Below are 12,650 nucleotides of genomic sequence, written 5' to 3' on the forward strand. Positions count from 1 at the left end.
AAAGTGTTAAAAAACTTGATTTTGACGATTTGTGCCAGTTTTCTTATTGCTTTTATGAAGGAGAAAATTTTTAGAAGTTTTACTCTGCTGTTTTCACTGATGTCACCTTTATATTTTAATTTTTATATCAAAATTGAGGTCATAACTAACGTATAACACATAGCATTTGGATCAACTCAATGTGCTCACTGACATTATAAATACTAATTTAAGTTCTTATATTTAAATTGTATACTTTTTTTGGTCTCTATAAAATGTTTATCCTTTTTACATTTAGTCTGTGTTCTGGTAAGTCACTGATTAAACAGTCTAACTCTGGGTCATTCATTCCAACAGATTTGGAAGATAGCTAACAATAATTTTTTACTTTTCTTTTTTTCCAAAATGAACATCAAGGGAAGGGAATCTTAATCTCAAGTGCTATTTCTATGTAATGTTCTTCTACTACTAATTGGCATCTGGCAGTTATACAGCCTCATGCTACATGCTATTTATTGCTAACAAGCTATTAGGAAGGAATATGTTTCACTTGTGGATCCACAGTATAATTGATACTGCCTTCTAGTTAGTCACCTAGGTATCAGTATAGGTGCCTGAATCTAGTAGAAAAATAATGTGTAACTCCTTTATGCCCTCTACTAATGAACATTTGTTACTATAAAGGAATCACTTTAAAGTTCTTTAGCAATGAAACCCTTTTTAAATTATGAATTATGATGTGAAATCCCAATATGAAAAATAGATACATGCAGTGTTACTCTATTTCAAGAGGTGACTGTAGGCTTTGTAGTCTCTTCTTGTTGCCAACTATCTTCTTCCCTAGGATTCCCACAAGCACTTTGTCAGAACTGAGGAACTCTCCAGATTACAGGTTTAAAATCACTTCCAAAAATCATCTTTATATGCTAAGTAGGTTGTGTTGTTATTTTTACTTCCTTTATCTCCTCAGTATTCTAAAATTTACTTCAGCAATCATGTTAAATGAGATTAAAAATCTCCCTAACATTCATGATTTTATTCATCCATTTTTACCAATTTCAGTCAAATAAGAAGCCCAAAACACTTAGCTGAGCTTATCAGGGCTCCTCTTTTTGCTCTGGCCATGCCCACTCTTTAGCCTAATTGTTCCTAGAACTTGGGGAAGAAAGAGGAAAAAAGAGCCTAGGTTTTTGCCAGCATAGATTTAACTTCTTTTATATTATGAAGCTATTCATTAGAGACCCAGTTCTAATATTTTTCTTCCTTTTTTTTCTACCATCCCTAATATAGAGTTCATACAGTAGGAAGAAATGCATTCCACTATTTATAATACTTAACACATTTTTCCACAGAAACATTAATTTACATGACAGATTTTTCAGTGCTATTTGTACTGTGTTTCAGGAATTGTATCACTTGTATAGACTTTTCTAGGTTGTGATATGATTTCTTTCCTTCCCTCACTCCCTCCCTCCTTCCCACTTCCTCTCTCTCTCTCTCTTTCTCGTGTGTGTGTGTGTGTGTGTGTGTGTGTGTGTGTGTGTGTGTACGTACACACACCCCAGAGAGAAAGATTACTTCTAAGGGAAAATGTTCCAAATTGCCTATTTTAACTAACAAGATAATATAACCCAATGAGTTTCATGGTTTTGTTTTGTGTGTATGTGTGGTAGTGTTAATGTACTTTTTAGTAAATGTTAAAGTTTATATTTGAGTGCAATAGAATAAAAACCTTGTATTTAATCTAACAAAGTTTCATTTGTTTCCTTGTTAGTGAAGACTTTTCAGATGCTTTGTCTCTTTAGTGTACATGTTGCCAAGTAGTCTCATAATGAAAATTCAGGTACAAATATGAAATGTATCTAAATGTATACTAAATTAAAATGCATATTGGATCATTTTAGTTAAATCATTGTCATATTCTAGCAACTCATACTGAATGTAATGGTTTTGTGCTTTTACTACCAACTTTTAGAACTATATTTTAATGAATGTATTTTTGCTTTTAGATCATTTGGGGAATATTTTTCATCTTTGTTGCATTGCTGTTTGTAATTTCTCTCTTCTTGTCAAAGTAAGTATAATAGACACATTTTCTAAATCACTTATACAAATCCTGTAATATTATACATTTTTTGGTGTTAGATTCCATTAGTGTAGCCTATTCATCTTAAGTAGCTATTTCACTTGAAGTGTTCTACTGTAGCATTAACTCAAGGAATGGCTAACAGGGCCAGTAATAGACAGTATTTCTTTATTTTCTATCAATTGAATAATACCTGTGAGATATTTAAGTGAGGTTTAATTTGTTATCCATGGTTTTCTTTGACTCAAATGAATTTGCATGCTTAAGTTATGATGACATTCTTTCTAAATTAAAACTGTGATAGTGTAACATAAATTTCATTCTTTATAAATTTTTCATTTTAGTTTAGATAAAGCTCTTCATTCAGCTGGAATAGATTCTGGTTTCATAATTTTTGGAGCTAACCTGAGTAATCCACTGAATATGCTTTTGCCTTTGCTACAAACGGTAAGTAAAATATCAGTCATTCTATACTATAGCAAACATTCCGTTGCACGTAAAATTATTATGCTGCAAGCCTGTTAATACTCTGATATATGCTTGTGCCCTTTGATACTTTAATTTTTTATTTGCATATAATTTCCACTTTGACATGTTGCTTTAAAGGTTATTATATTCATATATTGCTAGATTTTTATACATAATTTGACTTGGGATACATTATATAGTATAAGGTAAATTTTTTCAAGTAATTTTTGTTTTTCATTTTTAAAAAAGTCTTTTACATATAAATGTAATTTTTAGTTGAATTTGTTTTAGGATTTTTTTTAGGATAATGGTACCAACTATTAAATGATTTGGTAATAGTTTGGTACTAGTTTGTTTTTTTGAGGGTTTTTTTTTTTTTTTTTTTTTTGGCTTTGGTTTGGTACTATCATAACAACCCAATCTAAATTGTGATTATTTTTAACCTTTGCCAAATATGAATAATGTTATCAGGTAATGTTTTGTAACTTCTAGAGCCCTTATAATTTGTATGTTAAATTTAATTTCATCTTTTTTTTAGGTTTTTCCTCTTGATTATATTCTTATAACAATTATTATTATGTACTTTATTTTTACTTCAATGGCGGGAATTCGAAATATTGGCATATGGTTCTTTTGGATTAGAGTAAGTATACACTATAATATAATTTGATTTTTTTCTCATCATTTGGTGCATAATCACCATATTACAAATTATCTTAGATTTAGAATATAGAAATTATGAGTATCTTTATACAAAATGTGAGGGTAATATTAGCTTTTTCTCACTTCATGTGAATATAAAAGTGCTTTTTTTCTAGATCAGTGGTTCTTTAAACAGGGGCAGTTTTGTTCTCCTGTAAAACATTTGATAATATCTAGAGATATTTTTAGTTGTTATAAGTAGGAGGTGCTACTGGCATCTAGTGGATATGGGCAACAGGTGCTGCAAAACATCCTATAGTGTACAGAGCAAAGACTTATCCAGCCCAAAATGTCAATAGTGCCGTGGTTAAGAAACCCTGGTGCAGAAGTTAAAAATGTTTCCTTCGTGTTTGGCTGCATGGAAACACATTGAAATACAGTGGATGCACTGAAGCTCAAAAGATGGTCCTCCCTATTAGGAGTTAAAGATTACTATATGATTAGTTATTTTCTTCTTATGCTCATTTTGAGATATAAATTTCAAAGTGAAGCTGTATCACATAAACACTACTTCCAACAGTGAGTAAAAGAAACCCCAGTTAAATAGTGGCTTGAACTAATGTAAGACTTCTTGCTATGGGGGAAAAAAAATCTCATATTGCTTCAGTAGCTAAAATGTGTCAGTTCCAAGATCTCTACAGTTTTTTGGGTATTTCTCTCATGATCACAGTCTAGCTGCTACAGCTTCATTTATCCTGCCATCTTCTGTAAGGGAAATGGTAGGTAGAAGGAAGGGGTATACACCTATATCAGTAAAGCAAGACTTTCCCAGAAATCCCTAGCAGACTTCTGCTTTCCTTTTAATGTTCAATATTTTGTCTCATGGCCACTACTAGCTATGAGGAAGCCTGGGGAATGTAAATTTTTAAGTGATCTTATTATCATCATATCTAGAATTCAAGTCTGTTATTCTATAGTGTGCTACAATATAGTAAAAGCATGCTCTGCTATTGAAATGAAACACATTACCTGGTTCCTTGTATTTCAGTTATCCTATGTTTTCATTTTCTTTTAGTATAGATATATATGAAAACATCTATAGTCAGATTATCATAAATCATCATAAACTGAATTTTATAGCAGAATATATGAGGATGTCATAAGTATTTCATAGAAATGGATTTATAAACATGGGACCTGTCTATTCTTATGCAGTATTATTATTTAAAACCACAAATGTATTACTGATAGTTGTAGTTTAAACTCATACTTCTAATCTTTAGATAAAAGTAGAGGTAGTTCATAATTAGCTCTATGAACTTCTAACAGATGCTATTACACAATAAGTTTAAAATGTTTGTCTGAAAACAGACCATGTGAATACTAATGTATTCTCTAGGTCCTGAGTTTTAATCAGTCATTTATATGATCCTTTGGATATGGATGCTTTGCCATTATTTAAAAATAAACATAAAGCTAAATCTAAAAGCTACACAGAGAAATCATTGTCTTTATCAATCATATAATTTTTTAGAATGATTAAGAATTTTCAATATTTGGGAAAAAAGAGATGGTTGATTGAACTGTACAAATCATTCCCTATGACACAAGAGCAGGACTTAATATTTTACAAATATATTGCTGAAATATTGTCACTGTCTTTTTTCTTTCCAGTTATATAAAATCAGAAGAGGTAGAACTAGGCCCCAAGCACTCTTATTTCTCTGCATGATACTTCTACTCATTGTCCTTCATACTAGCTACATGATTTATAGTCTTGCTCCCCAGTATGTTATGTATGGAAGCCAAAATTACTTAATAGAGGTAAGTATTTTAAACTTGATTATTTTGATATTTTAAAGATAGTGATACTTAAAAACAAATTTTAATTGGGATGGCTGGCATACAATATTAGCTCATCAAATTAAATTGAATATTGCTAAAACTGGTTTTTTATTCCATATTTGAGTATATTGATACTTGTTTCACACTGTTGTTTTTTAAAATAACACATGGAATTTCATTATATTAATATAATACTGCCTTAAATGAAACCCATAGTGCTAAGCTTCTAAGCTTTATTTTAGCATTGTATTAGAATTCATGATACTTCCTCGAAAGTAATGTTTTAGGTAATTTTAATAATAAGGCTTCCAAAATTTTTGATGAACCCAGTATGCCTGTTCATTAGTACTGTGGATCCCACAGGAGAGGCTTTATAAATATTTATGGATCACTGGGCTTTTAACATAATGGGTGTCCTTATATCTGTTCTACTGATTTCTTGATAATATTGATCTCTCAAAAGCCAGCTGTGGATTTTAGATTTAATAGGACAGTAAGTTTGGATTTTCTGGCAATTTAAAATATTTTGATTGTATCTTATTCAACATTTATTTTGTTTGTTTCCTTTTCCTAAAATACTTCTTGCTCTGCTTTTTAACAATTCAAGTCATATCCATGTTTCAGGGCCTCATTTGAGCATTGCTTTAATGAAGTCTTTCTTTTTATTTATTTATGAAGTATTTCTTTATTAATCCAGTTATCCCAGATCACTCCTTTTTTATCCTGTTCTTCCTCTAGTCTGTCTTTAACATATAATTTGAAACAAAAATCTAACAAACATATCAAACTCGCTAAATGTTAAAAGCTAGTTCATTGAAAAATATTAAGTAATAAAGTTGGTGGAACATATAAGGTGCAGATCATCATGAAGGTAATTGAATGACATGAGTTACCTAAACCATATTTCTCACTTCTTGTACCTTTTAATTCTCTTTCTGCCTTATCCCCTGCATCTAGCTCATGAGGTCATGTTTGTTAAATATTCTTCTATAAATGAATAATGGAAGATTATGCTTTTTCATGGACAAAAGATATTTCTTATTCCACCATCTAAAAATAAATACTTGTTTTCTTTTTGGATGTCATATTTGGACTTGAAATGGGGTTTGTTTGTTCTGGGAAGAAACCCCATAATTTGACACAGGACCTAAAGGATTGTTGCAAAAAGCCCTAATGTTAAATTTACCATAATTCTTTTCTTCTAATTTCAACTTTGCATAGAATTTACCTTTTATAGCATTAGATAGATGTAGTTAATAGAAAATAGTGTAAATAAGGTTTATAATGTGACTACAAATGTATTTATTAATGTTTACATTTTGAATATATTTTCTTCTTTCAGAGTAATATAACTTCTGATGACCATAAAGGCAATTCAACTGTTTCTGTGCCAAAGAGATGTGATGCAGATGCTCCTGAAGGTAAGACAACTTTTTTCAATTATCTTAGAGTTTATAACTTGGTAAGAAAAGAATTTCTCATATTGTTATGTTAATCATTTGATATATTTGCTTTCATTTTTTTCCTATTTTCTGTGAGTTGTTAAGGTAACTTTTTTCTTTGAATATTATGGTATTCAATTCTGACTAAGGATTCCTGATTCATTCTTTCAAAATTTGCAAAATTTGTTTTTCTACAATTGCCTTCAAAATGCTTTTAGTTTCATGGTATTGTGTCAAATATAGTGTATTTCTTCATAAATCATTCATGGGTACCATTATGAAAAATAAATTCTGTGTTTTTGTAGCAGGGTCAACTATATAATGTGATCCAGTAATAGGAACAGGTACAGAGTACAGGGATAACCCAGAGGATGAAGCAATTAACTCTGTCTGGTGGGAGTACCATTGTGGAGTAATAGTCCAAAAGAAAGGTTTAAGGCTGGGCGAGGTGGCTCATGCCTATAATCCTAGCACTCTGGGAGGCTGAGGCGGGCAGATTGCTCGACGTCAGGAGTTCAAAACCAGCCTGAGCAAGCACGAGACCCCGTCTCTACTAAAATAGAAAGAAATTAATTGGCTAACTAATATATATAGAAAAAATTAGCCGGACATGGTGGCACATGCCTGTAGTCCCAGCTACTCGGGAGGCTGAGGCAGGAGGATTGCTTGAGCCCAGGAGTTTGAGGTTGCTGTGAGCTAGGCTGACGCCATGGCACTCACTTTAGCCTGGGCAACAAAGCGAGACTGTCACAAAAAAAAAATCAAACAAGAAAGGTTTAAGAAAGATACCAGAGCCACATTTCAGAGTTAAAGAAGAGTTTATCTGGTATGTCCCTCAAGGGCATTCTGTTCTAGACAAAGGAAAAAAATGCACAAAATTATCTTAATTTGTATAAGTGTTCAAGAAAGTTTAAAACATTATTAGTGTTTTGTTTTATTTTTTAAATTATAGGGGTGGGAGTTTGAAGGAGGGAGGAAATGAGATCACAGATTTAGAATCAGAGTATAAAAGGTTTTGGAAAGTGTCTAAAGAGCCAATGAAGAGTTTTCAGCAAGAAAGTAGAAGTTATGATCTGATTTATTTTCAGTTAATTATAATATTTATATAAGGAATGGATTTGAGAAATTGAGATCAGAGCATGGAAATCACTTAGGGAAGGAGGCACTATCTAGAGTAATCCAAGAGAAATAGTAAAAATCTGAACTAAACACTAGTCACGAGGGTGTCAAATGATCAAAGAAATTAAGAGAATAAATTGAAAGAATTTCTGATTACTCAAATCTAGGTCAGTGGTAAGGGAAACAGAAGATTCTAGAATGGCCCTCTAGTTACTGAGTAGTTTGATAAATTTTAGTATCACTAGTTGAGATTAAAAATACATACTAATATTAGAAATGTAAGCAATGATTAGTTGACCTGAAATGTCTCAAGAGTGTTCAGGTGGAGATCTCTAAGCATTTGGATATGCAGTTGGGCCTCCATATCTGTGGTTTCTGCATCCATAGAGTCAGCCAACTTTGGATTGAATATATTCAGGGGAAAAAATTAAAAACAGCAATACAATAATAAAAACACAAATAAAAAAGTGCTGTATAACAACTATTTACATAATATTTGCATTGTATTAGATATTATAAGTTATCTAAAGATTATTTAAAGTATATGGGAGGATTCATAGGTTATATGCAAATACTATGCCATTTTATATAAGGGACTTGAACATCTGCAGTGTCCAGTAGAGTCCTGAAACCAGTCTCCCACAGGTACTGAGGGACCATTGTATGGTATACCTCAGAGGGTAGTGAGTGAAAATATAGAGACTAGAACTCAGGATAATCATTATCTAAGGCCAGGCAGATAAAGAAAGTAGGGAAAAAAAGACTGAAAAAAGGTGAGAAAAATTTTAATGATGGAGATAAAAACTAACTGCATTGAATAAAAAGGAGTATGAAGTAGTGACTGAGTTTATATGAGGCTTTATAGAAATTCTTAATAGAGACTGAGAGATTAGAGAGAAACTAAAGAAGATGTATAGGGTTAAATTTATTTTTTATTTTTATGTTTTATTTTTCTAAATTAGGAAGAGACAGACTTAAAAGGATAGTGGAGTAGAACTAGTGGAGAAGGAGAGATTGAAAAAAAATGTCAGAAAAACGAATGATGGACCAATATCATTCACTTTTAGAAGATATGATATTAAGAATAACCAAGACAAACTGTTTTAGAAAGAATGAAGGATACCTCTTTTTCTAGATTACAAGGAAAGAAGCATGGATGTGGGCTCATAACAGTAATTTTTTACTTCCATCTGTGGATAGGCAGGAAGTAGAATTTCTATATGATTGTCTCAGTTTGCTGTGAAGTATAAATTCCCATCATCCACTGAGAATTAAGTGGGCTATGAGTTAGACAGTTGAAGAAAGTGGCAAAAGTTTTAGATAATCCATAAAGGGGAATAGCATAGGGACTGAAGCTAAGTTAATGATAGGTAAATATGTCAAGAGACAGAGATGAAATTATCAGTTTGTATTTTTGTTGAACAAATCTGCACAACTGGTTAATTATTCTTCATCAGTGCTTAGGTTGTTTGGGGAAGGTATGGATTGAAACACTAAAGTGTAGGATTGGAAATTTAAGAATGGAAAGCAAAGGAAAGTTGAGGATTAGAGAATAAAGTGACCAACCACATAGTCTAGGACCCATAGGGAAATAAAGGAAGAGACTAAAACTGAGATAAAGGAGAAAAATCAAGAGATGAGATGGAAAAACAAGTATGGTGGAGATGACTTTATTTGCCTATAAAAATAACATTAAAATCTTGTTAGTATAAATAAATCCCACTTATTCACAATTTTCTAATTCTACTAATTACTTTAGTCTCAGATTTTTCACTTTGAAATGTATAAGCATATCACAGGTTGGGTTGATAGTTGAAGTGCTTTGGATTGTCATTTTTAGCTAGATGAAAGTAGAATGAAAATTTAGTGTTGAATTGGTTTGTCAATTTTTTAAGCTAGGGGACAGACAGTGACTTTGAAGATTTAGAATAAGTTATTCCTCAAATCATTACAGTAGTAATGAAACCTTAGCAGAAAAACAAATAAAAACAAACTGAAGTTTCAAAATTATGTTGCACTGGTAAAGGGGCTTTAAAATGGCCCTATATTGCTGAACTGAGTGAATTTATATATTATAGATCAGTAAGCTTTAGCGAAATGATATACTTTAATTTTTTCATGAATCACGTTCTCTATTTTCTTTTTCAGTCTGATTTACAGTGGTTAAAATTACTCCATTGAACTACTGATATTTTTCTCAAATAGTTCACTTGACTCATCTTTTGAAATGTTATTTCGCTGTACAAAACATGCCCTTTAGGTTTATGGGTTTGATTTATCTTTCTCAACTTTTTTTTTTTGGTTCTGTAGCCCATCTCTAAACATTAAATTTGCCTGTGTGTACTTGAAAGAGAATTTTAGAAATAGGATAATTGGATTTGGCATGGCAGCATAGTTTTTGAAGAGGAAACTTTAAATAATGATAGCAAAAGATGAAGCAGATGAGAGCTTGAGATTAGACACATAAAGATAGGGATGGCATATATGGTGAGAAACTGGTGTAGCAGTATTCATTTAACTGGAAACTAGGCAATCTCAGCATGTGGAGAAAATCACTATTCTTTGTGACATTTTGGTGGGAACATTTACCTAAAGTAGATGATACCATAATATAAATAACTCATAAGGCACTTGATGACACCTTCGCTATGTGTCAATTGTAACTTATAGAATTTTAAAGAAGGACTTTTAGATTTAGAAACGAAAATTATAATTTACAGTGTTACATTTCAAATTATTTCTGAGAAAGGATAGCCTCCCTGGGGAGACGTTAAAGCATCAATTTCTAAAAATACATATATTGATCTCCTATCAGTTTAAGCACATTTAGAGACTTTTTGAAGTAATATTTTATGTATTAACATATATAAGGTAGTTTGACATTTATTAGGCATATAGAAAATATTGCTGAAACCCTAGTTGTGTTTATAATGTTTAGGATTTAAAAGAGAATCATTCATCTAAAAATAGTTTAAGTGCTTTGTGTTTAAAATAATCTGCGAAAGACTAGAATGATTTAACAGTAATCTTTTAAAGAATGTACCCGTCTTACTATTTTTATAAAATTCTCTTAAAACTATGGTATTACTTAATTTATTCTGACAGGTAATGCATAGTTCATGTTCAAAATGAGTCAGCTGAGCAAATAAGAAGTCAAGTTTTAATGCTGTTACTGCAAAAGAGCATTTATATTTGTATTTTTATAGTCTTTAATTGCTTTAATTTAAGAAGCATGAGCACATAATTTATGTGTAAGTGTGAATAAAATAATTTAAAACAATTATTGAAGCTATAATTGGAAACTAAATATTTCAGTCAAAATAGGAAGGTGAAAGTCCAGTGTGCCTTAATGGAAGAATACAAAATACATTGTCAGTACTGGGTTAGATTTTGGAAAAGAGAAAGTGTCAGAGAAAACACACAGTCTCTACCTTCAAGAAGCATACAGCCTAATGGAGCTGTATGTGAAAATAAATAATTTTAATAGAAGGAAAAAGAAAGCACAAGCTATAATGAAATTATAAACAAAGTGCTGTGAGAAGGCAGAAGGGGATAATAATTTATACTTTCTGGGGGGACAGTATAACATTTCAGTTGGGCCCAAAAGAATAAGTTAAATCTAAATTTATAAACCAAAAATAATGTGAGGATATTCTAAGCAGAGAAAAAAACCTTCATTAACAAGGTATAAAGAGATCAATATGGGGAGGGGAGCATAGAAAAGACACAAATGTATTTGATATGGCAAGAACACTGAATATTTGGAGAATATAGTGAGGGATAAAGCAGGATAATATATTCTTAAATGATCATTTTTAAAAATCCATTAACTCAGTCTTATTTATTTTGTCATACTTAATTATTTTATCTTTTCAGGAAATAAACTTGTGTTGTCTTATTTGGATGTTAAAGTAACTGGAAATGGAATGATCTCTATAAACAAAACTTGATTTTTGAGAGTTAATTCTAATTAAGTATAATAGCTAACATAATACATAGAGAAAGGAGCTTTAAAAAGTAATCATAGATTTTAGCTTGAGGATATGATGTTATCAGGACAAGTGGTTAAGATGACTGAAGTTAGGAAATGCTAAAGTAACAATTGATCTATTAAACCAAACTATGTGAATTATAAACAACTGAGCAGATAAAATTAAAAGCTAAACCAAGCTTGTAATTATCTATAGGAAGTACAAAGGGAAGAAGTGAAAATTATTTTGAATAAATAATAATAATATTAGAAAAAATTAATAAAGTAAAATGTGTATTGATACTTACTTTAGAAAGTAGTTTAATATCCCTCTTCTTTGCAGACGCAAAACTATGGCCCCAAGAATAAGAGTTAAAAGTTGTCCAGATAGTCATGAGATTCAATATTTTAATACAAGTGTCTGTATTGCAAGTCTCTCTTTTTCAACATTTAACATTTTTGTGTTTTGTTTGAGAGGAAAAAAAATGTAACACTATTGCATCATCTGTCCTTTAAATTTAAAAAATGTGTTATTACTGCTTTTTAAACATAATATAATAGAAATGATTGCTTGAAGCCACAAGGGTATCAAAGTAATAGAAAATATAAAGAAAAACCAGAGATCAAAAGGCTAAACCTAGGTTATTGGAGAAGACATAAGAGTGGAAAATGAGAGCTACTATAGCATTATAAATTGAAGAAGTATCATGTCATAGGTCAATAGTATTGATGCTGTAGAGAGAGATTGAGCAACTACTAAAGCTTAAAACTTTGAGAAGGCAGTTTTTTAGTAGGATAGTATGGGCTGAAGTAGTAAAGAATTAAGCAAAAAAATTTTTAAATGATGAAAATTCTGAAGGTAGGAGCCAAGATGGTAGGCTTAGAAGCAGCCTGTACACACTGCTCTCACAGAAAGGATTGAAAGTGGCTAGTAGATAATCACCTTCAGATCAGTTGTCTAAGAAGGAGCATTGGGAATCAACAGAGAGGTGCTGGGAGGCACGCGAAGTAAAGGAGAGGGAAGTAGGGTGGACCTGCTCAGCAAGATCAGAGATACCCAGGGAAGGTGTATGAACTTGGGGAAGGGACAGAGGAAAGA

General features: G+C 31.4%; 1 protein-coding gene across 1 annotated transcript in view; it reads left to right on the forward strand.

The window, feature by feature from the left end:
* Positions 1-12,650, forward strand: part of LMBRD1 (LMBR1 domain containing 1) — a 107,343-nt gene that overhangs the window by 71,292 nt on the left and 23,401 nt on the right. The window contains exons 10-14 of the mRNA XM_012779846.2: positions 1,989-2,053; positions 2,410-2,512; positions 3,072-3,176; positions 4,850-4,999; positions 6,363-6,441. Of these exons, the coding sequence (XP_012635300.1) occupies positions 1,989-2,053; positions 2,410-2,512; positions 3,072-3,176; positions 4,850-4,999; positions 6,363-6,441 (502 nt within the window). The remainder of the gene's footprint in view (positions 1-1,988; positions 2,054-2,409; positions 2,513-3,071; positions 3,177-4,849; positions 5,000-6,362; positions 6,442-12,650) is intronic.

Source organism: Microcebus murinus, chromosome 5 (genome assembly GCF_040939455.1).
Source record: "Microcebus murinus isolate Inina chromosome 5, M.murinus_Inina_mat1.0, whole genome shotgun sequence".
NCBI classification, from domain to species: Eukaryota; Metazoa; Chordata; class Mammalia; order Primates; family Cheirogaleidae; genus Microcebus; species Microcebus murinus.